Below are 24,971 nucleotides of genomic sequence, written 5' to 3'. Positions count from 1 at the left end.
TTTCAGTCTGATTTCATGATTCTATTACAAGTTTTCGGTCGCATCGGTAGCATTTTAGTATGATTTATAGTGCTACTTGCAGATTTCCTATTGCAGTTATAAGGGTACCAGATTCAGACTAGGGTACTGTAGTTGCCTAGTTAGAGAAGAACGCAGTTTTTCTTGTTTTCGAAGGGTCATATTGCTGGCTCCAAATCCATTAAAAGTGACATAACCTTCGCGTTTTTCATTTATAAGATCAATTTTGCTTGTTGCAGGAACACTTGTAAATGGCGTGAGATTAACATGCACATTCTCCATACTCATTCCTTTACCGTTCATCTGGCGCTAACGAGGAGAATTTGATTAGAAATCACAATGTTTTCCCCTGCTGAGCAGTTTCGTCTATTTTCAGCCATTTATGATTGATACTGTTCAGTGGTAGGATATATAGCGAGAATGTAAATTGATGTTGATCACTCTTAACCGTACAGAAGCTGTTTATTGTGATCACAACTGAAAGCAAACGCACCGACGGACATTTCAAGTATTTCAATGTCATACAAAACGTAGAGCTAAGATCAAAATTGCCCGTCGGAAAAGCGTGAAAGCGCTAAGTTCTTTTTCTAAATGTACGAGCGTTCAGAAAGATACAAGAATCCATTGAACAGAAGCTTTTTGCAAAGCCGAGAAGGCTACAGTTTCCACTATGTTTGGTAAACTTTGGTTTGTTTTGGTTCTTGGACCTGTGGAACCTCAGGGACCTCTGGGCCGAAGGTTCATGATGTCATTATTTTCAACAGCCAATGAGGGGCAAGAATTTGATTTGCATATGAATAACATACAAAAAAACCATTGAATTTGTAACCGAGCCGGGATAGCGCAATTGGCATAAGAACTGAATTGGTAATTAACTGGCAAACAAAGAGGTGTCGGGTTCGAGTCCCGCCTGATTAGCATGAAAAAGGAAAAAAAAGAAAAAAAGCCCGGCTTGGATCTGGGAGGGCTTGGGGCGAGGAGAGGGAAGAAAAAAGGCCTTGGGAAGGGTATGGGAAGCGGCAGTTGGTACACCGGCCCGGGGGCGGGCCGGGGGGGAGGGCAGGGAGAGGGGGGCAAGCGGTAGGGGGTAGGTAGATAGGTACATGGGTAGATAGATAGATAGATAGATAGATAGATAGATAGATACATAGGTAGATAGATAGATAGATAGATAGATAGATAGATAGATAGGTAGATAGATAGATAGATAGATAGATAGATAGATAGATAGATAGATAGATAGGTAGATAGATAGGTAGATAGGTAGAGGGGGGTAGGTAGATAGGTAGAGGGCGGAGGGATGGGAAGGGGGAGGGAAGGGAAGGGAGGGGGGAAGGGAGGGGGGTCTAGCCTGCGAGCAAGGTCTCTTGCTGCCGGGATTGGGGGGAGGGTTGGGTGGGGTGGGGCAGTGAGAGACCTTGCTCGCAGGCTAGACCCGGGGAGGGTTTTGCTGCTCAGCATAATTTTTTTTCTTCATACTTTTATGAAATTCTTGACTCCAAATAAGCACTTTTAGAAAAGGATGCATTCGCGTAAGAAAAAAACGGGAAAAAAGGACGTGTGCGAAGAAACAAGCGAAATTTATGATTCTACTGTTGTTATTACTTGGGATCAACTTCTCCGCACCTTGAGACCCTCAGGACGCTTTTTCCCACATTCAACTTCGCGATTTAGTCTACTTATAGCACTTTCCTTTTCTTTAATGCGGTGGATAAATAGACCATGAAGTTCCAAACGGCTCTTCGTCTGAAGTTGGAGAAATTTCTTTATTAGTCATGGACCTTCGGGACAGTTAACAGCCTGATTTTAAGATTGGATTGGAAATAGCTTGAATTAACCTTGCCTGCGAAAGAAACACGACCTGATGGAATTTCTAAACGTCAATAGGCCGGCCAAACAATGTTTGTTTGGTTCATCTTGTCAAATGACTTTTGGGTCAAGTTCGAAACTGATGGAGATCTCCTGGAAATGTCCCTGGGACTCTTGTGATGTCTCAAGTAAGAGGATGTAAGTACATTTCATTCTGGAAAAAACGTCTTTCACCTGCCGTTGGACACCCAGGATATCACCTTCTTTTGATCTTTCAGTCTGATTTCATGATTCTATTACAAGTTTTCGGTCGCATCGGTAGCATTTTAGTATGATTTATAGTGCTACTTGCAGATTTCCTATTGCAGTTATAAGGGTACCAGATTCAGACTAGGGTACTGTAGTTGCCTAGTTAGAGAAGAACGCAGTTTTTCTTGTTTTCGAAGGGTCATATTGCTGGCTCCAAATCCATTAAAAGTGACATAACCTTCGCGTTTTTCATTTATAAGATCAATTTTGCTTGTTGCAGGAACACTTGTAAATGGCGTGAGATTAACATGCACATTCTCCATACTCATTCCTTTACCGTTCATCTGGCGCTAACGAGGAGAATTTGATTAGAAATCACAATGTTTTCCCCTGCTGAGCAGTTTCGTCTATTTTCAGCCATTTATGATTGATACTGTTCAGTGGTAGGATATATAGCGAGAATGTAAATTGATGTTGATCACTCTTAACCGTACAGAAGCTGTTTATTGTGATCACAACTGAAAGCAAACGCACCGACGGACATTTCAAGTATTTCAATGTCATACAAAACGTAGAGCTAAGATCAAAATTGCCCGTCGGAAAAGCGTGAAAGCGCTAAGTTCTTTTTCTAAATGTACGAGCGTTCAGAAAGATACAAGAATCCATTGAACAGAAGCTTTTTGCAAAGCCGAGAAGGCTACAGTTTCCACTATGTTTGGTAAACTTTGGTTTGTTTTGGTTCTTGGACCTGTGGAACCTCAGGGACCTCTGGGCCGAAGGTTCATGATGTCATTATTTTCAACAGCCAATGAGGGGCAAGAATTTGATTTGCATATGAATAACATACAAAAAAACCATTGAATTTGTAACCGAGCCGGGATAGCGCAATTGGCATAAGAACTGAATTGGTAATTAACTGGCAAACAAAGAGGTGTCGGGTTCGAGTCCCGCCTGATTAGCATGAAAAAGGAAAAAAAAGAAAAAAAGCCCGGCTTGGATCTGGGAGGGCTTGGGGCGAGGAGAGGGAAGAAAAAAGGCCTTGGGAAGGGTATGGGAAGCGGCAGTTGGTACACCGGCCCGGGGGCGGGCCGGGGGGGAGGGCAGGGAGAGGGGGGCAAGCGGTAGGGGGTAGGTAGATAGGTACATGGGTAGATAGATAGATAGATAGATAGATAGATAGATAGATACATAGGTAGATAGATAGATAGATAGATAGATAGATAGATAGATAGGTAGATAGATAGATAGATAGATAGATAGATAGATAGATAGATAGATAGATAGGTAGATAGATAGGTAGATAGGTAGAGGGGGGTAGGTAGATAGGTAGAGGGCGGAGGGATGGGAAGGGGGAGGGAAGGGAAGGGAGGGGGGAAGGGAGGGGGGTCTAGCCTGCGAGCAAGGTCTCTTGCTGCCGGGATTGGGGGGAGGGTTGGGTGGGGTGGGGCAGTGAGAGACCTTGCTCGCAGGCTAGACCCGGGGAGGGTTTTGCTGCTCAGCATAATTTTTTTTCTTCATACTTTTATGAAATTCTTGACTCCAAATAAGCACTTTTAGAAAAGGATGCATTCGCGTAAGAAAAAAACGGGAAAAAAGGACGTGTGCGAAGAAACAAGCGAAATTTATGATTCTACTGTTGTTATTACTTGGGATCAACTTCTCCGCACCTTGAGACCCTCAGGACGCTTTTTCCCACATTCAACTTCGCGATTTAGTCTACTTATAGCACTTTCCTTTTCTTTAATGCGGTGGATAAATAGACCATGAAGTTCCAAACGGCTCTTCGTCTGAAGTTGGAGAAATTTCTTTATTAGTCATGGACCTTCGGGACAGTTAACAGCCTGATTTTAAGATTGGATTGGAAATAGCTTGAATTAACCTTGCCTGCGAAAGAAACACGACCTGATGGAATTTCTAAACGTCAATAGGCCGGCCAAACAATGTTTGTTTGGTTCATCTTGTCAAATGACTTTTGGGTCAAGTTCGAAACTGATGGAGATCTCCTGGAAATGTCCCTGGGACTCTTGTGATGTCTCAAGTAAGAGGATGTAAGTACATTTCATTCTGGAAAAAACGTCTTTCACCTGCCGTTGGACACCCAGGATATCACCTTCTTTTGATCTTTCAGTCTGATTTCATGATTCTATTACAAGTTTTCGGTCGCATCGGTAGCATTTTAGTATGATTTATAGTGCTACTTGCAGATTTCCTATTGCAGTTATAAGGGTACCAGATTCAGACTAGGGTACTGTAGTTGCCTAGTTAGAGAAGAACGCAGTTTTTCTTGTTTTCGAAGGGTCATATTGCTGGCTCCAAATCCATTAAAAGTGACATAACCTTCGCGTTTTTCATTTATAAGATCAATTTTGCTTGTTGCAGGAACACTTGTAAATGGCGTGAGATTAACATGCACATTCTCCATACTCATTCCTTTACCGTTCATCTGGCGCTAACGAGGAGAATTTGATTAGAAATCACAATGTTTTCCCCTGCTGAGCAGTTTCGTCTATTTTCAGCCATTTATGATTGATACTGTTCAGTGGTAGGATATATAGCGAGAATGTAAATTGATGTTGATCACTCTTAACCGTACAGAAGCTGTTTATTGTGATCACAACTGAAAGCAAACGCACCGACGGACATTTCAAGTATTTCAATGTCATACAAAACGTAGAGCTAAGATCAAAATTGCCCGTCGGAAAAGCGTGAAAGCGCTAAGTTCTTTTTCTAAATGTACGAGCGTTCAGAAAGATACAAGAATCCATTGAACAGAAGCTTTTTGCAAAGCCGAGAAGGCTACAGTTTCCACTATGTTTGGTAAACTTTGGTTTGTTTTGGTTCTTGGACCTGTGGAACCTCAGGGACCTCTGGGCCGAAGGTTCATGATGTCATTATTTTCAACAGCCAATGAGGGGCAAGAATTTGATTTGCATATGAATAACATACAAAAAAACCATTGAATTTGTAACCGAGCCGGGATAGCGCAATTGGCATAAGAACTGAATTGGTAATTAACTGGCAAACAAAGAGGTGTCGGGTTCGAGTCCCGCCTGATTAGCATGAAAAAGGAAAAAAAAGAAAAAAAGCCCGGCTTGGATCTGGGAGGGCTTGAGGCGAGGAGAGGGAAGAAAAAAGGCCTTGGGAAGGGTATGGGAAGCGGCAGTTGGTACACCGGCCCGGGGGCGGGCCGGGGGGGAGGGCAGGGAGAGGGGGGCAGGCGGTAGGGGGTAGGTAGATAGGTACATGGGTGGATAGATAGATAGATAGATAGATAGATAGATAGATAGATAGATAGATAGATAGATAGATAGATAGATAGATAGGTAGATAGATAGGTAGATAGATAGATAGATAGATAGATAGATAGATAGATAGGTAGATAGATAGGTAGATAGGTAGAGGGGGGTAGGTAGATAGGTAGAGGGCGGAGGGATGGGAAGGGGGAGGGAAGGGAAGGGAGGGGGGAAGGGAGGGGGGTCTAGCCTGCGAGCAAGGTCTCTTGCTGCCGGGATTGGGGGGAGGGTTGGGTGGGGTGGGGCAGTGAGAGACCTTGCTCGCAGGCTAGACCCGGGGAGGGTTTTGCTGCTCAGCATAATTTTTTTTCTTCATACTTTTATGAAATTCTTGACTCCAAATAAGCACTTTTAGAAAAGGATGCATTCGCGTAAGAAAAAAACGGGAAAAAAGGACGTGTGCGAAGAAACAAGCGAAATTTATGATTCTACTGTTGTTATTACTTGGGATCAACTTCTCCGCACCTTGAGACCCTCAGGACGCTTTTTCCCACATTCAACTTCGCGATTTAGTCTACTTATAGCACTTTCCTTTTCTTTAATGCGGTGGATAAATAGACCATGAAGTTCCAAACGGCTCTTCGTCTGAAGTTGGAGAAATTTCTTTATTAGTCATGGACCTTCGGGACAGTTAACAGCCCGATTTTAAGATTGGATTGGAAATAGCTTGAATTAACCTTGCCTGCGAAAGAAACACGACCTGATGGAATTTCTAAACGTCAATAGGCCGACCAAACAATGTTTGTTTGGTTCATCTTGTCAAATGACTTTTGGGTCAAGTTCGAAACTGATGGAGATCTCCTGGAAATGTCCCTGGGACTCTTGTGATGTCTCAAGTAAGAGGATGTAAGTACATTTCATTCTGGAAAAAACGTCTTTCACCTGCCGTGAAATTCTAGAAATTTTTAAGTTGAGTGCACTGCAGCGAATGAGTGCCTGGTTAAGGCTTACATAGCAACTTTAATAGCTAGCAAAAGACAACTTTCTTTGCACAAATTATCACCTTGTTATCTGCCAAAATCGGCCTATGGTTCAATGCCATTAGAGCCTGCTGAAACTAGACCTAGATCCAATTTTCCTACGTGGAGAGTTGCTTTTACAAGGTACAATCAGCTAAGCTAAACACCGACGAAACAGTATTAATCATGATTAATGGCTTGCACAGAATATTTTGGGCAAACGGCAGTTCAACCACGCGATCACATACCTGTCAACACCATGCGGAAATCACACACTTTCTCGGCACTGATAAGACTATCCACAACCACACATAATCTTCTCACGTTCAACATAAGGGAGATATCATCGAATAACTCGGAAAAACTCAGCCTACTGGCAAATAAAGACCTCTAGACTTTTCTCTAACACTCGTCTTATTCAATTTCCCGGATGTAGAGTCACACCGTCGGCGGGGACCACCTTAGCCTTATTTTCACACCAGAAAAAACCTAAGTCTTGGCCCGGGTCAAAGTTCGCCTGCAATTTTGCTCGCACCTAATCCATTTGACTCCTAAGAGCCTGTTCCCGAGGCCAAAGACTTAGTGGTCACCTTAGAAAAGCGAACAATATCGTACCTTTCTGTCTTAGCCCGGATCAGGGTGATTGATCCGTTTAGCCAAATGAAACGAGAATATGATACGATATTGGACGATGCAGACTCTGCGAATCGTAATAACTTTGTCCCATCTCAGAGCTTTACATGATGATCTCCGGGAAACTTTTCTCAAGGTGACCAATATCTAAAGTAAACTGCTCAACGGAAGCGAAACCAGCTTTAGGCGGGGCGTCTGGAAATGCGGGAAACCGGAATCCGGAATAGGAACGGGAATAGGAACAGGAACAGGAACCGGAACCGGAATAGGAACCGTAATGGAAAGAGGAACTTATATAAACATAGGGACAACAATTATCTTAACTTACTTTAATTTGGATTTAATTCTTATTTAGTATATACGAAAAATAAGGGAAAAAAAAAGAGAATAGGAACGCGGAACCAGAATAGGAAGGGGAATGGAAACTCGAGGAGAGGGAAGAAAAAAGGCCTTGGGAGAAAGTCGAAAAGCAGGAAAACTACTGTTTAAGACTCAAATGACAGAAATAAAACTGGGGTTAGCTGTCTGTAGTGTGCATGACCCACTGGCTGGGATTCGCACTCTCGCGGGATTTATTTTATTTCGGTTTTTTCGTCGATGTTAGATAGGATTTCGTGACGTGTTGACACTAAATAACATCGACCGAAGCCAGCCTTCCTTGGGAAGACCATAACCCGCGTCGTTCAATGCAATACAGCGGAGTCTATTACAGATTCAACATTTTTTAAGTGATATAAACTGGAAACGACAGTATTGACCGTTTTATAACTCAAACTAACTCAAATATAACATCTTTGCTGGGATCGATCAAGTGAGGGGAAGTCCAAGGGATCATTTCAGTCATTTTGTAAGACGCCGCTGACATATCGATGACTCATCTCATATCAATGAGATGCGATTGATCTCAAAATTGTCAAATTTATGAGAAAACTTATCGAGCAGATTTTTGAAAAACTGCGAAATTTGTAGGCATGGACCAAATTACGTGCAAAAACTATAACAAAAGCAGCTGAATGCAAGTTAATAAAATTCTTGTTACACGCGATCACCCAGAGCAATTCCCCTCTTTGTTTTTGTAGGCAGTTTTCAATGGAATCAAAAAACCCAGATCACAAGAAATTTTCATCTTTCTATAATACAGTAGTGGTAACCTTTTTCCCATATCTTTACTCGTGCCGACGTAGTTACTGCTCAAACTCGAAAGATATCCCTCGCCAAAAAATCCACACGAGCCACCTTTTAAGTGGTTGAGAAGTTCGTCTGCCGCTAAGTTCCATATGTGGGGACGTTTTTAACGCAAAAAATCGATAGATCCCTGGATGGAATTTCGGAGCCTTTTAGACAGTTAGTTGTCCTCCGTGATCGATGTAATTGAGGCTTCCGCACGTTTCGACCAGAAGCCTCGATTAATAGAAAATGCTGGTGTTAAGTGCGAGTTTTCGCGTTTGGTTTTAAATTTCTGTTCGAAAAGCCATTGCCGTTAGAAACTGACAGCTTCTGTGCGATGGCGTGTGAAGGATACAACCCATAAAACCATGCGCGTACGTGGCGCGCCCCAACAATGTGGGAAGAGCAGTACAAACGGATCCAACATTGTTGGGCTACCCTTACCCTCCTTTGCTTTTTATCTCTCGCTTTAACTCTTTCTCTGTTATCCAAATCAGTGTGGACATAATTAAAATTTGGTCACGAAAAGACTCGGCTTTGTTGTCTTTTTCTCTCTAAAAGTCCGGGTGGTCATACGATTTGCCGCCAAAACGCACCGGTGCTTGAATGAGAAATTTCACACCGCCTTATATGTAGGTACAGACGGTCGTGTGTTTACCAAAATTTATCGCACCTATAGGTTAACATTTTTCTTTACCCATGTTGCTCCGCTGCGGAGTTCCGCTTTATCACACCGGTTAACCCACTTAAAAATAGCACAGCGTTTTATCTAAATGAGAATTCCTGCATTTTATTCATGAGATAAAGGCAAAACGTTATGACATTATCGGTGTTAATGTATTCCACTTCAGACCATAGTTAATAAAGTAACCATTTTCACAACAATGAGATTCCACTTCAAAAATCCTTACCAATCTATCGACATTACTGTGGTACCTTAGGGTGTCAAGTTTCATTAAAAATTTAACGTATCTATCTGGACTCTTTATTTTCAGGCTAAACCAAAAAGTGAAAGAAAGAAATCAATAACTTAAGCTGCCTGGCAACTAGCTGTGAGGTCATACATGGTACATGGCTGTGGTATCATGAGATGTTTAACTTCTATGTTGCTGCGGCGCAGGGTATCCAGGAGGAAGCCCCATTCCTCCAGCAGTGCTTCCAGGGCCGAGAAGAATCTTGAGAAGAGAGAGAGAAATAAGCATTTATTGAATAACAATCAATTTTAGCAAGAAAAAAAAAATGGTGTGAACGGTATACAACAGTCAACATGACGTCAGGGTTTATTCAAGAAAGTAGCCAATGAGGGCCCCATGGACACCATCCTGAAATTCAAGAGGGCCATTTGCAAGAAAGAAGGCCCAGTATGATCAACATTATCATACAGTTGAACCTCCATTAAGCAGCCACCTATTAAGCTGCCAGTAATCAAGGTCGTGAAATAATCATAGAAACGAATTGTCAATTAAACCTCTACTACGCGGCCTTTTCTATTAAGGTGATTCCCTAGTTTTGCACTGCGCATCTCTTACTGCGCATAACAAGATGGCCGCCGTAAAAAAGAGCATGTCAAGTAATATTATTAAAATGAAGTTGACTGAAGAGAAACGCTATTGGAATTTTTGCTTGCTGTTGTTTCTTGCCGAGGTGAGACTCAATGTGTTGGGAATCTGCATAACGTAAGCAGTACGCGTGTTGCTGAGTTCGACCTCCTCTCGGAGAACCTCGATAGTGGATGTTTAACTTGTGCTTACTCACTTTGATTTTCATTTAAACACTTTCTTTATCACATTGTGTCCTAAATGTGATATCTCGACGTAAATTCTGTAAAAACGGATTTTTTAATACTTTCTTCCCCCTTTCACATACATTCTATTTTGAAACTCGCCCCAGTCCTCTCTCAAAAATCGGAGAAAATGCGTTTGGTGCGCACTTTCTGCAGCTCTACCGCAAAAACGAGTACGGTGACCCCCATTTTTTATTTCATGATATTAATAAGGACAGTGCTTCCTTTCGATGAGAAAAAAATTGGCACAAATCTATGTTCAGATTTTTGGCAATTTTACTAAATTGTACGGATTGAGCCATCACGAGTCGAAAAGCGCGCGTCCAATTTAATTCTACTTTGGAGCGTTAAGTAAAAACAAGGGCATTAAAAGGCATTTTTCTGGTACGTAAGTGGATAAACAGTACATTAAAGTCAAATTCTGTGTGATGTCACATGCATCATCGAAAAAATCTCTCCTTTTTGTCTAGTTTTGCGCTGCCCGCGGTTTTTGTAAAAGGGTCCTAAATAGCCGTATTTGTCAGCATTGTAACGTCAAAACGAGCACGGTGACCCCCACTTTTTATTACTTTTTTACCATCTTCTTGACTTGTTACATCAGTGTACCAAGTTTTAGCTAAAATCTATGTTAGGTTCTTTTACTATGGAATCACCTTAAGTGGCCACCGTCATCTTTTTAGCATCCCGGCAAGAGTTCTCCCATTGTTATTGTCACCTCTATCAAGAGGCCACCAAGCGGTTGATAAACTTAATTTGGCTTTATTTTCAAACCATACAATGAACGAAAATACAGTCCTAAATAGTAGGTAATGACTGATTGTGGACCAATAATGCTGCTCCCGTCAGGTTTGATTCAAAATGTAAGGATGTTTCTGATATTTATACTAATTAATGAAGAAGCTCCATTACAGCTATTGAGCGGCCAACGTTTAGGCAGTCTAAGGGGTACCCCAAGAATGGCTGCACAATGAAGATTCCACTGCATTTTTTTTTATAATCGCAGTTCTTATTTTGATCATTACTGCTATTTGAATTCTCAAATATCTATAAGAAATTTGCAGTTCAACTGCAAAGCAAAGTAACAATAAGTTACTTCATGGATGGTATATTGTTTATTTTCCACACTTTCACGACTCCTTTAACTAAGGCTAGCAAAATGTAAAAAAGAAAAGATAAATGGCTGCTGCAGGTTCTTTTTCAAGAATTGTTCTAAGAAACGTCTTGGCCACATGAATCATGCATGAGACAATGATTAAAAATAGTATGCATTGTTTTTTTATTTGCCAGTGGAGAGGATTTCTAACACTTTCATTAACAGCTTCTTGACTTTTAAGAACTAGTAACAGTAATCAGAGATCAACAAAGTGCGGTAAAGACGTTTAATTTCTGTGTTGAAAAGGAGAAGTGTGAGCATTATTCAAAGTATAAAATAAATAATGCAGTAGGAAAGTTTGCAGAGAGCGTTAATGACTGGAGGGTTGTGTTATTTCTGTCACATGTAAGTGGAAAACTGTAAAACGACAATGTTGATCACAGCATTTGTCTAGCTGTAATATTGAGAAACTGCAACTTGAAACAAAATGATTCTTTAAATAATTTATTAAAATAAGAACTACTAAGAATGGCAAATGGCACTGATGCTTACAAAGTCTTTTTGTCTGAAATAACTATTGAAAATGTCCATACAAAGGTAACTGGAATGGTGGCTACTGAACATCTATGTTTTAATGATTGAACGATGTTTTCAAAAATTGATCTAACCATGAAACCATTCTTTTTTTAACACCGTTTTCTTTTCTATGACCCCTATGATTGATTGAGCAGTGTTACTGCAAGAAAAATCAAATGATGGTCACCCTTAAAGGGTTAGAAGAGGTAGAAGGGTGCCCAGCAAAAACTGCAATTTCTTCGATTTTTCCAAACATTGCGAAAAATTGGAGAAATGGCAGAATTTGCTAAAATTATTAATTCAAGTGCTACAGGAGGTAGAAGGGTACCCAGCAAAAACTACAATTTCTGTGACTTTTCCAAAAATCACGAAACATTGGAAAAATCGCAGAATTTGCTAAAATTACTAAATTCAAGTGTTAGACCACTCACATATGAGATATTCGTTCAAAATAGCTCAAAAATAGCTCAATAAAAGGGGTTCATTGTCTCTTACTTCACTGTACCACAACAAAATCGTGAAAACTGAAAAAACTGTCAAGAATCTGTTGCAAATCTTGCTAATCCATATGTTTGTCAACATAAATCGTGTTCGATTTTTTAGGATGAAAAACCCAACCTATATAGACAAAATAGTGCTAACAATTATCTGTAAAGGCACCGAGATACACTTTTTAGCCTAGAGGTCTAGCATGCAACATTGGCAAGCAGAAGTAGCTTACATGAGGTTTTTTTGGCAGGTTTGAATCTTGTTTGCAGTCAGACTAACTTTTTTCTTACAATTTTATTCTTTCAATTTCCAGCCAATGCAATTTCTATGTATGTTTTGTGGCGTTCTGCCTTCAAGCATATTAAAATTATTACAATGACTCAGATAAGCATGTCTTTTTTCCCTCTTCAATGCAGTAGAACTCTCGTGTAGTTAATCATGCATCCACCACTTCATACAGGCTATTCAATAACTGATAAATGACAAGGTTTGCATTGAAAGCATTTAGCTTTGAAGCGAGTGAATGCAGGTTTCTTGTCATGATTACTACACACAACCCTGTGAGTAATGCCAGTTAGACTCTCAGACAAGCTTGGACAAAATAAGATGGAACAGTAAACCCACATCTCCCCAAATCAAGGCTGAAGGCATGCAGAAGCCAAAACGCAATATCTTCCCATCCTTGATTTCAGGGGGAGGGGGGGGGGTATAAATTCCCATTTGTTTTGTCTAAGATTAGCTAAGATTGTATGTTGTTTCTGGAGTGTGACCAAAAGTGTGACCGTCCAAACAAACAAATTCATTTCTGAAATTTTTATCGAAAATCGAACCAAGAAACTTCAATCTAGGGTTTTTACTTGAGCAACTCCGTTGGCCCTGAAATGGTTAATTTTGCGCCAAAACAAAACGCAACGTTCATGTCTGGGACGCCCTTCCCTACCCAGCTGAGTTAGGGGATGCCGAGGGCATCCCTCTTTTTTTCCAGGAGGCACGTGTATTTCCCATGGGGCTGCATTAATTGGATTAAAGAAGTTCTGTCCAGTGATGGTAGAGCTTTTATAATCCCTTACGATTTGCTGAAGCCAGTTTCCATAAAACTAAAAGAAAGATATAGGAAACCATAAAAACTGGATTACATAACTAAACCAGGAATTTTTCGCAGTTAAGCTTGTTTACTGATTTTGCCATGACACATCTGAAATCAGCCTCCCCATACGTGACCTTTATGAATGTCTATGAATATAATGCTGCTAAAATTTGTCCTGACATATGCATGGTTAGGTGAGTAAAGATTTGGCGCCTTTTTTCCGCTCCTGTCATTGTCTTTGTGCTGTTCAACAAGTCAGATGACTAAAATGTGTTTTTTGTTTCTTTTTTTAGGATCACAATGATACGCGTAATTTTCTCCAGTTCATACTAAGGTTGAACTTCTGAAACTTGACTGATAATGTTCCAGGCTACTGGCAAGTCTGGTGAAATATTTCGAGGTACGTATTTCTTTAAACAGAAAAGTCTATTTTCAGCTGCTTTTGCTTGTTTTTGATCGACTCGATTAGTGAGTATAACAAACATTTTTTTCTTTCCTTATTGTAGGTTGACCACTGGCATGCCCTGTTTTTGAATTTTCCATTCATTCCGGCCTCTCTCACTCTCTTCTCTCCTTCTTCTCTAAACATCAGGTCGAGTTACACCTACGCACAAACCTACTCAATTTAACATGACTCCATGCACCCCAGATTGTTGAGGAGGTATTGACAGATCACCACCTAGAATTCAGTTTCAACAGAAAATAATAACGTTTGAGTTCCCAGTCAAAAAAATTGCTGGGAGCAAACCAGGCTTAAACTGAAGTCCTTGTCACCTCCGGCATCCCCATTTGTTGCTACTTTTCTAGCAACAAATCTACTTGTTTACCCCTACCCCCAGAGTCTGTACATACATACATATGTACAGGCGTACCATGACGTCAAAACCAAATTTTCTGGCATTGATAAGGTTTCCATTTGCTATAAGTATAGGGCTCTGCTGCCCGCGAGGACGCTCTGCTATAATTCATTTCCATATGTAGTATACATGTACCCCGTTGAACATGTATGAAATAAACTTACTTGTCTCTGTTGTTGAAGTTGTGCTTCCTCTGTTTGCACCCTTTCTACCTCAAAAATGACAGGTAAGGCCAGTATGACAAATGAAGTACTCAGAATCCAGCATGTCTTGCCAGTGAATTTGTAAAGCCACTTAGCACTACTGAATATTCCCTTTGCTGCAGTACTTGTGCCATTGCGTACAGACTCTGGAAACATTTCTGTTAACCCTAACAGCCTCTCAGTTAAAGTCTCATCAATATCATCAAGATTCTGGGAAAAATATAACAAGATACTATAACTTAAAATAACAATCTTTAATTATCACTCTTTATCCTTCAAGATGTGAGATGATCTGGCTGCATGATCATAACATGATCTAGTAACACATGGAAATTATATTTTAGTTCATCCTTACAATTTAGTTTCTTGTAACCATACAATGCTAACAACTTAAAAGATTGTCCAAACTTTACAAACATCTACGTAGCAATAGGATATACAAGAACCTGTACATGATTTTGTTAAAAATTCTCCCACCGCCATGAACTAATGACCCCAAGGAAAATAGGTAAAGTGAACTTACAGTACAAGCCACGGGATTTGCAGCATTTACACACGTGTAAATTGCATACAATATGGCGGATTTACATGCAAAATATATGCCTGTCAAATTTTACACCAGCAATCACACACAGCTTAAATTACACACAAGATGCGTGTATTTATCATAGGAAATTTTCCTCACTTACTTTCACATGCAAGCCACGTGTATTTTTTGAATGGCAGATTTAAAAAAAGAAATCTTAATCTTTTACATAATTTTCAATTTCAGTAAGAACTTACATGTTGGAACGGAAATTATTTTGAATCATGTTTTTTACATTCAAAACAGCTCTTGTAATCTACGAAAGACTCTTTTTGTCACTTAGAACTGAAAAGTTGCAGTCTACTTCATACACTGCAATCAGCAGTAATGCTGTGTTTTCTTTTAGTTTGTCATTGGTGATCACTTGTTTGGCCGAATTGAACTAAAGGCAATTTTTTACTGCATATTCATTTCAAAGAATTTCAGTCCAACCAAAATGTAGATACATGTTTTTAAAGGTTAACTACGGTGTCCCAAAAGTTCATTCCTCTAATTTCATGCACTATAACTTATTTTTACATGCAATTTCTAGAAGATGTTTAATTATTTCTCTGTCAAGTACATGTGTTCAGAATTTCAGTCACTGGCATGCCCTTTTTGTTTTGTAACCACATTCTGTGGCCATTGTGGCAAGGAGTGGGATATAGCTTGTTGACCCACAGATGATCCATTTGGAGCTTTTTTATCCCCCGGTGTGCCGGAGCCAGTTCAACCCCTAAACAATATATGTTCAGTTTAGGCAGCTGAAAAAAAATATTTTGAGCATTCATCCTAAAAAGACAAGAACGCTCTAAAAGGGTTGAAGTCTCGCTTCCTTGGAGATAGCAAAGACGTGAGGAGGTGATTTATTCTAATTGAAACAGGATTTCCTTGCTGAAAGTTTTTCACTTCCTTGACGATGACTGAGAGAAATTACATCATTCCAAGAGAGAAAATAGTCCTCTGGGAGGACATGAGGTTACTGGCAATGAATAGTCTGTACGAAGAAAAGGGCAATGACGGGTACCTATGGTGCGAAGCATTAAACGCATAACGTCATGTGCTACAAGGACAATTATTTTGCAAAGAGAAAAGTACAACCTACAGATTAGTTAGTACCACACCACTTGAATTTTATGCATGTGACTGAATTACAATAGGCCTTATCACGATTTTGAAATCCATCTCGATGAATAGCAAGGCAACCGGGAGAGAAATTACCGTGTTTGTATGAGAATCTAATGTCAAATAATTTCTGTAAAAAGGTTCTACTGAAAAAATATTTCAGGGTATTACATGCAGCTACATCCACTAGAACCACTTTTTAAAATTTTTAATACATTTGTATGTAAAAAGTTCTCTTCCTGTCGACTAAAATTTCCCGAGGAAGATTGCAGACAAATATACAGAAAATCAAAAGCAAGCGTCTGGAGAAAATTATTTAAGCATAGTTACAGTCCCCAAACTTTGTTAGTTAAATCCTTTGCTGTTAGCTTCATATAATTCAAATTCTTTCCAGAACAGCCGTTGTACGGAAATTATTAGACATTAGATTCTCATACAAACACTCTAATTCCTCACGCGGTTGCCTGATTGTCAAGAATGGCTTCCAAAACTGTGATAAGGCCTATTAGTATTTCAATGTTTATTTGTAGTTGGGCAAGCTCCCGTAAGCAGCCACATCTCCAGCCACCACTTACGAGAACCATCCGTAAGCTCCAGTTATGGACACCTAGTGTCTTTTCCACAGTATTTGTTGATTGATAGGTCAATTTAATCTATTAAAAGTGATAATAACAATGTTTTATCACATTGATGAAAATCCATGAGCCATCTCATAAGAAAAAACTTTAGTGTTGTTAGCACCGCTATAAAAGATCGGGACAAAGTTCAATACGATCGAGTACTGAAAGAAAATCAGCACATATACGAATTTCGACAGCTTTCTTGTGAAGGCATCTGCACACTTGTCCAGAAGTCAGCTAAAATGACCTATACCTTTGATCCAAGGCCATCATCTATGGTTGTAGCCTGCCTGCCCAGAGGAACTTCTTCCAGTTATTTCTTGTATACTAAATTCTTCCTTAGCATTAGGTCATTTTCCATCTACTAGGAAAGACACACTTGTTGATCCACGCCTTAAGAAAACTGGGAAAGACATCTTGTTCTAAAACTTGCACCCTGTGAGCAACTTCCAGTTTATATTAAAACTTGCCGAGGGTGCTGCATTCAACCAGGTTCACGAGCACATGAAGTTTCAGCTTTACCCATTACTACAATCTGCCTATCATACCAGTTACAGCACTGAGACTGCCCTGCTTTATGTCCATAATGATATTCTGTTAAATATGGACAACCAGAGGTTAACACTGCTCATACTTCTTGACAGACCCAAGTGCTGCATTTGACACTCGACCACCAGGTGTTGCTCAAGCGATTGGAATATAGCTTTGGAATATCTGGGACAACACTGAACGGGTTTAAGTCATACCTCATTGGTCGATCTCAGTGCATCTGTTTTTAAAGCTGCTACTCCGAGAAGTTCAATCTACCCCATGGTGTCCCTCAATGTTCATGCCAAGGTCCCTTACTGTTTACAATATACGCTAGCAAGTTGTTCGAAATAGTCAAGGCTCATCTCCAGGACGTGCACGCCTATGCAGATGATACACAGCTTCATCTCTCGGCAGGCTTTTAGCCAGACATTAAAAACTGGCCATTCAGAAGGCACGTTTTCCCATTTTCAAGTGAATTTTTATTGTATTTCTTCCTAAAATGAGTGTCCATAGGATTGCTGGACAACATTCTGGGTAAAACCTTGTGTCTTGTTTAAACAGGATTCTCATCCCAACCAGGCAGAAACTGTGGGTGCTATGAAGGAACGCCTTGAAGATATCAGGGCTTGGATGGCAGCAAACCAGTTAAAGCTTAATGATGACAAAACCGAGATCATTCTAATTGGCACTCAGCAACAACTTGATAACATGAATATTTCACACCTAAATATTGCTCACGCAACCATGCCACTTGTCAGTTCCGCCATCTGTAATCTCAGTTCGTGGTTTGACATAAACCTTACGATGACACTACAGGTTAACAAGACTTGCCAATCCACCTCCTATCAGTTGCATAATATTGGACAAATAAGGAAGTTCTTGACTCCTATCTCCAATGAATTGCTTGTGCAAGGTGTGATCATGGCACGCATTGATTATTGTAATAGTCTTCTTTATGGTGTACTAGCTGGTGCATCTTTCTAAATTACATCGTCTTCAGAATTCTCATCAACCATACACCAAGATTCTGTCATATATCGCCAGTAGTGCATGCACTCCATGGCTACCTGTGAAGTTCTGAATTTACTACATTATACTACTACATGAGAAATTTCTGCAATTTGATTGGCTTAGAGCAGTGGTATTTCAGCCTAATTTGAAATACGTACATGTGAAAATTACAAACCTTTTGTAGGTAGTAGTATAAACAAATAATAGCATGATTTGTATGTGATATTTGGCATAAATACTACCACTTGTGACACTTTCAAAATTGTCTCAATTACGTATAACAATTTTGAAATATCACTCGTGGTATTTATGCCAAATATCACTACAAATCATGCTATTACCTATACAAATTGCTATTCACAACCTTGGGCTGGCATATTTAAGGACCTGATAAATATTAGATGATGTTCTCACTACCACCTTCGGTGTATTGTGGGAGTTTTTTTGCGACACTTTTCTGCTAAGTTCAAATGTACTCTTGGAGACATATTATTATTTTACTGCAGCTGCTCCAAAGATGTGGAGCGTCTTACTGGACTGTATTAGAATAAAGAAGAATTTCGACATATTTAGGAAACTCCTTAAGACCTACTATTTAAGAAAAGCCTACAGTGACTTGGTTTAAGTTATCTGAGGTTCTTTTTCTTTCTACTCTTATTTCCTTTTTTACCTCCTACTCGCTTTTAGTCATGTTCAATTACTGATGTAACAATTGACTGTAAATAGTTTCAATGACTGAATTATATCTCGCATGTTGATTGGCTAATTGTTATTATCAAGAAGAGGACAGACACATAAAATTTTAATTTATGCAAGACGTGGTCATTTGCCTAAAGAATTCCAAACTTCGATGTTTTTGCTAAGTTTAGTTTTGTAGAATATTGACTTTCTGTCCACTGAGGAAAATGGCCAGATAGCTCTGGTGCAAGACTTTTACCATGTATGGATTCTCTGCTAAAAGCTTATGCGGAGGAAACTAAACAAGACACTTAGGTGCATTCCATTTGTCAGAACTGACTGGCCAGACCATTAACCATTTCTGTCGTAATGGCATAAATTAACTAGTGAGTGAGCCTGAAGCGAGCGAATGAGGCAGCTCTCTAATCGGCAAAAAATTACATTATAGGGGCATTCAATCACTTTTTCTTACCAAACGCAAGGAATTTTCAAAGGTCTAATTAGAAAACAAACAACTTTGTACGTGCTGCATACTTTTACAACATACATACATACATACGGTTAATCAAAGCAATTAAAAACAAAGATAAATATATACAAAGAAAGCTTTAAAAAGGGATTTTAAGAGCCTGGCTCTATGTAAACAAAAGAAAAATCTTAAAAATATTCTAATAATAAAATGTAATGTTAAAAATGTATGTCCGAAAGGTAGCTAAAAATAAAGTCAATAAGGAATAAAAAGAAAATACCACGAAACATTTAAAAATGATCCTAAAGAACACTTAAAACATGCAAGATTTCCTGCCCCGACAACCCACTCAGGTAAATCGTTCCATGCTTTTACAATTCTCACAAAAAATGAATATTTGTAACCTTTACAACTATAGATGCTTGAAACTTCAACTTGTAATTATGATTACATCTTGTTTGTTTTGATGCTAACTGGAAAAAGTCTTGAAATTCGAGATTACTTAAAGAAAATATACATTTATAACACTCGATCAGAGAAAAATACAGTCTTCCATTCTTTAATGGCGACCACTTTAAAATGGAAAAACCTTCCTCATGGTCCATTTCGCCCCTCTTTTAGCCTAGAGCTAGTCTTGATGCTCTCCAGTTGCAGAAGAGACTTACACTTTGACAACATTTGTTGATCAGAAGCTAAGTCTCTCAGTCTATTCTAAATCGACATATGATAGTTTGGTCTGGCTGGGATTCTTTGATTTGTCAAAATTATTGAAAAAAATATCTGACTGCCGGTCATTATATTTATTACAGTTGCTCTCCAGTTGCAGTTGGCCAACACTTAGAGACTGAGAACCGAAGGCACTCACGATGAATTCACCATAGTCGATGCCAAGGCAGAATGAAAGAAAAGTTCAAAACCTTCGTATATTTGGGTTGGTTTTCGGAAAACAGAACACGCTAAGACCCGCAAAATAGAGTAGCATATGGATAAAGAAATAGCATCACTGGAGCAAGCAGCCGTTTAATATCTTTCAAGAATATTTTCACAAAAAGCAACATTTTATAAGTCTGATATTTTGACTATAGTGATTAGGGTTAAGCGGGGGTTAAGCACTGAAAATACTAATTTAAGCACTAACCGTACTGATTAGGGTTAAGCCCTGAGAATAGTGATTAGGGTTAACAGTTAGCTTCTATTCTGGGTTGGGGTTTATGCTATAGTATTTGAATAAAATCACCAACTTGCAGAGAAACCACGGTGGTGTAGTGGTTAGAGTAGTGGTATGCACCCCTTATGCTCTGGGATCAAATCTGCTCATATTAGAGTGACTTTTTTTCCCTTTAAAATTGAAGAGACTCACACTTTGACAACATTTGTTGATCAAAAGCTAAGTCTCTCAGTCTATTCTAAATAGACGTATGATAGTTTTGTCTGGCTGGGATTCTTCGATTTGTCAAAATTATTGAAAAAATATCGGACTGCCGGTCATTCAGTGTTTTGAAAATCTTGACCAGTTACCAGCCATATAGCTGCAGCCTTTATTATTTTCCAAGCAAATTTCCTTCTGTTCTAAGAAAGAATCACACAAGCAGGATTAGAGCTACGAGCCCAACATTTATGTATCACATTTATCAAAAATTGAACATAACTGCCCTCAAAAATTGTTCACTGAATTGGTGTTTCAGGGGCGGATCTAGGGGAGGGTGCAGGGGGTGCACACCCCCCCCCCCCCCCCGGAGACGATATGCGGTTTTCTAATACAACTAGTATTCTGCAAAAAATACCTATGTGGTTTATTGGTGTTGAAGTAGTGCAAGAGACGAGTGCACCCCCTTCTAAAAAGAATCCTGGATCCGCCCCTGTGTTTGATTCGTGACATGGGTGGCCAAGTTAATGTTGTGTTTTCATTGACGTTTCTTAAACCTATCATGTAGCGCAGACCACAATCGAACAAATTTCCTTAAAGTTGGCAGATGAAAGGAACAGTCTTAAACTCAAGAATTTTAAGTTTTGTGGAAATCACTCGATTTTTGTGCAAACAGAAAGACTGAAAACCATAATTAGAAAATTTGCTTGTATCGCCAAACCAAAGCTTCAAAATAAATTTCAGTCATTCAGTTGAAAGCGAGAATGATTGAACTTATACATATCAAAAATTGAGAATTATCTGGCCACTTCTGACGTGGCACGAGCATGTTAGAAAAATACTAAAACTAGCTCATAATTAAGTTAGTCATGCACCTTAAACGCGATACTCAAAAGGAGATAATTTCTAAATTTAGGTCATCACTGACTGAGGGACAAAGATTTTGGATAGCCATCTTAGCCTGATATCACCTTCTACTAAAAACTTCACACTTAATTTTCCATTTCTTCTCTAGTCCTTGCTTACGGCAGCATTTCTACCCTTTAGGTATACTAGTTAGTATCAACAACATTGTGGTCGATTATGTTCCATTTTTAATCGAGTAACGAAATATTATCGATTAGATGATGATCACTTCCTGCTTTAATATTGTACCTTGATCGCGCATGATCATTTTATCACTTCAAAGCACAGTCCACGATTATTACATATAAAGCAGGAAAATTCCCTTTGCACAAATTTAATGCTAGCATTGATCCAAAAACCAGGGCAGGTAAACAAACCTTTGAATAAGGTCAGTTCAACTGGATCCAAATGCACCCGACGATACAATTCCATCAAAATCACGATACCATTCAATCAAAAATCAATAATCAATAACATCAGATAACAGTAAAAAAAACATTTTAATAAAAACCAAACGCCACGCGCTTGAGTGATTTTTAATTTTCATTAGTATTTACTGAATACTAAAAAGTGCTTTCTTTTTGTTTTAAACATGTCGCACGCCTTAGAAAATAAACCCAGTTAAGTTTTCATGATCCAATCTATGATAAATTAAAAACATAAATAAGTACAACGTAAACAACAGTACAAACAACAATTTATTATCTTCCTGTAATGAAAACAGGCAAAAACCGTAACTGAAATGTACTTTGAATAAATGCATATGTGTAACTCGCGTTCAATGCTTGTGGATATTCACTTTTACCATATTTGGAAACCTTAGCGACACAGGGTTTGCAAATTTTATTGATGGGTGGAGTCAGTGTGACTTCTGCTTCACAAATTTTGGAGTCATTTTGGAATATTTGGAGTCTATTATCACAACGCAAAAAGCCATTTTCAGCCTTTCCAGCACGTGGTCCTGGCATGCATACATTATTGTGAGGGTAACACTAAGTAGCTGTGGCAGTCTGCTGACCTGGAAAGCTCAAATCCATGATGGCAGTCATCGAGTAAACTTGATCGTAATTTATCCTCTTCCTGTTTTGTCGTGCAGTATAATTCTTTAATTTCGATGATTTAATTAAGTTTTGCAACGTTTACAATTAACGCAAATTGTATTTGTTGCGAAAAAGGTAAGGACAAAACTGTGTTTCTTACCGAAAATTTCTGGAGTCGAAGTGACTACCTCTGTAACCTCGGCGGAGTCATCTGAACAATTTTGGCGTAAAATACGCCGGATTTGGCGTATTTGCTAACCCTGTGACAGATATCCATTATCAACACAATGGCTGCCGCACAATCACCATGCAGAAGTTTTAAGACAAGAGTTCTGCATTCCAGGCTGAAAAATACACCGTTAAAAGACAAAAAAATGGAAAGAAAAAGTTCAAAAGAATGCTCAGCTTTCTTTTTGTGGTGGAAGGGAAGCTTTTCATCAAGAAATCGTCCTTCAAGGAATTCAACTTTGTTTTCATCAAAACGACGGATCTCTAGTCTGTTTTGTATGGGAAATGCAACCAAGGCAGTGAAGTTTTTGCTGAATTTTCAGGTACATTTTGCACTCTATGGCCAAGACAATTACGTTTTCTGTAGTTTTAAATGTTTCATAGACGTTTTATAAATTTTTCTCTTCGGCGCTAAAGAAAAATTACAAAATGTGCCCCGATTTGAGATGGATTTTGTGTTGAATTTCGCCATGTACTCAGCCGATTTCACTTGCATGAACGGATCCAAGATTGAGATAGTGTTTTCCGAATTGCTTTAAAGATTAACTTTTTGGATTCTGAATAAAAATTTTCAAGAAATGGCTTCTCTGTCTATTGTTTTGAGTTTGTTCATTCATAAAATTAGCTCAAAACACGATCGTGACTACAACATTCAAGCTGAATTTAAGCTTAAATGCTTCTGACATTCATTACACGCATCACTTTTTGCAAAGGTGTCAGGTTCAGGTTTTGGACACTTTTCGAAAATACTTTTTACTGTTTATTCTAGACTTTTAATATAAGAATTTAAAAGCCTATTTGCATTATAAGTTTACTGTGCAGAGGGTCAACAAGGCATCATTTTTTGAAGTGACAACTTCAAGAAGTTGCGAGGATGTCAAAGGGTTTCATAATGTTACGTTTCGCCTGGGTGGTAAGGCAACAATATCCTGCTCAGTGTTTCAGTAAGATTCCTGGTTTCAACCTTTGAAAGCTTTCTTGGCTTTCGCGAGTTTTCCCCCATTTGTCAGACATTTTTTTAAGCAGGCACGGGAACCTGAAGTAAAACTACGTCACGTTGTTTATGAAGTTTGATTGGTCAGTTATCTCTTCTTCTCATTCCAAATATGGTACTTTCGAAATTGAATAATCACGAGCATCGGACAAAACAAACATCTGAGAGTTACACGTTTCAACCCCTTATGAGTTTCCGGTTTAACTGAACATGATGTTATATATACAAGACCTCGAGCCTGCCTTTAATTTTGTTTAGTACATAATTTATTGAATTTATTCTGAATTTATGCTGAATATATCAGAAAAATCTCTTAAAAAGTCACACATCAACAATATACACAAACATGTCCACTGTGACAGGTAAAATTGTAAGGTCCACGAGAAAAACACACGTCACGCTTAATCCCTCATAAAATCTGGTGAACAATTTGAATAGCCAAACTATACATGCAACAGCTGGCCAACGTTTACCCGTGCTACTGAAAGAGAAGATAAAATAACTACAGAAAGTTTTACTTCTCGGTTTACTGTTCTTACGCAGAAATATCTACTTAATGTGGCTGAAGTTAGGTTGACAAGCTCCACTTGGAGATGGCCAAGCTGGTCTCTTTCACTGAAGACTTTGAATGCATTACCGTGTTCTCCCTTCTTTTAGGAAACGGAAAACACTTCCCCTTCCTTTAGAAGGACAGAGGTGATACCCCTTGACTACACAGGATACAGAAATTTCCACAGACATAACAGCGCTGTTGTGTTCGCGACCACGTTTAAGCGAAAGCCTAACCGGGTGCACAATCAGCTATTGATTATCAATAACAATAAATGAAAATCAATAACGTTTGGATGCATCGGTGAGTGATTATCGATATTTCTATTGATTGGCTACGCCAATCAACATCAATCCATAGGTTTTTGTTGCTTTTTATTGATAATATAGATTGAAATCAATGATTGATATTGTCGGGAAACGTACCGCACCGACAACACACGTACAGACAAAATGGCAACGTTATAAGAACTTGGAAGAGAAAAGAAAATACCAAACACAAAGGAGAACAAGTTGCATATTAAGCAAAAAAATACCTCATCATCCAAGGTTTCAATTTCAGGCATCGTGAATATACTTTTAGGTTTTTTTTCACCTCGAAACAGATCGCTCCACACGAGGGATATCGAAGGTAACCTGGCCAGGAAAGGAAAGCCGATTAGGCCTGGGGTTA

At 39.1% G+C, this 24,971-nt stretch overlaps 1 protein-coding gene across 1 annotated transcript; it reads right to left on the bottom strand.

Moving 5' to 3' along the window:
- Nucleotides 1-8,891: 8,891 nt before the first annotated feature.
- LOC140941666 (mitochondrial import receptor subunit TOM22 homolog) lies at nucleotides 8,892-24,956 on the bottom strand. Its single transcript, XM_073390684.1, has 3 exons — nucleotides 24,835-24,956; nucleotides 14,178-14,426; nucleotides 8,892-9,303 (listed from the first exon to the last, which is right to left on the bottom strand). The coding sequence occupies exons 1-3, from the start codon at nucleotides 24,862-24,864 to the stop codon at nucleotides 9,223-9,225; spliced, it is 360 nt and encodes a 119-aa protein (XP_073246785.1). The 5' UTR covers nucleotides 24,865-24,956; the 3' UTR covers nucleotides 8,892-9,222.
- Between the last annotated feature and the right edge of the window lie 15 nt (nucleotides 24,957-24,971).

Source organism: Porites lutea, chromosome 6 (genome assembly GCF_958299795.1).
Source record: "Porites lutea chromosome 6, jaPorLute2.1, whole genome shotgun sequence".
In the NCBI taxonomy this organism is placed as follows: domain Eukaryota; kingdom Metazoa; phylum Cnidaria; class Anthozoa; order Scleractinia; family Poritidae; genus Porites; species Porites lutea.
The sequence above is the reverse complement of the archived record's forward strand: the minus strand, read 5'-3'. Positions and strand labels throughout refer to the sequence as shown.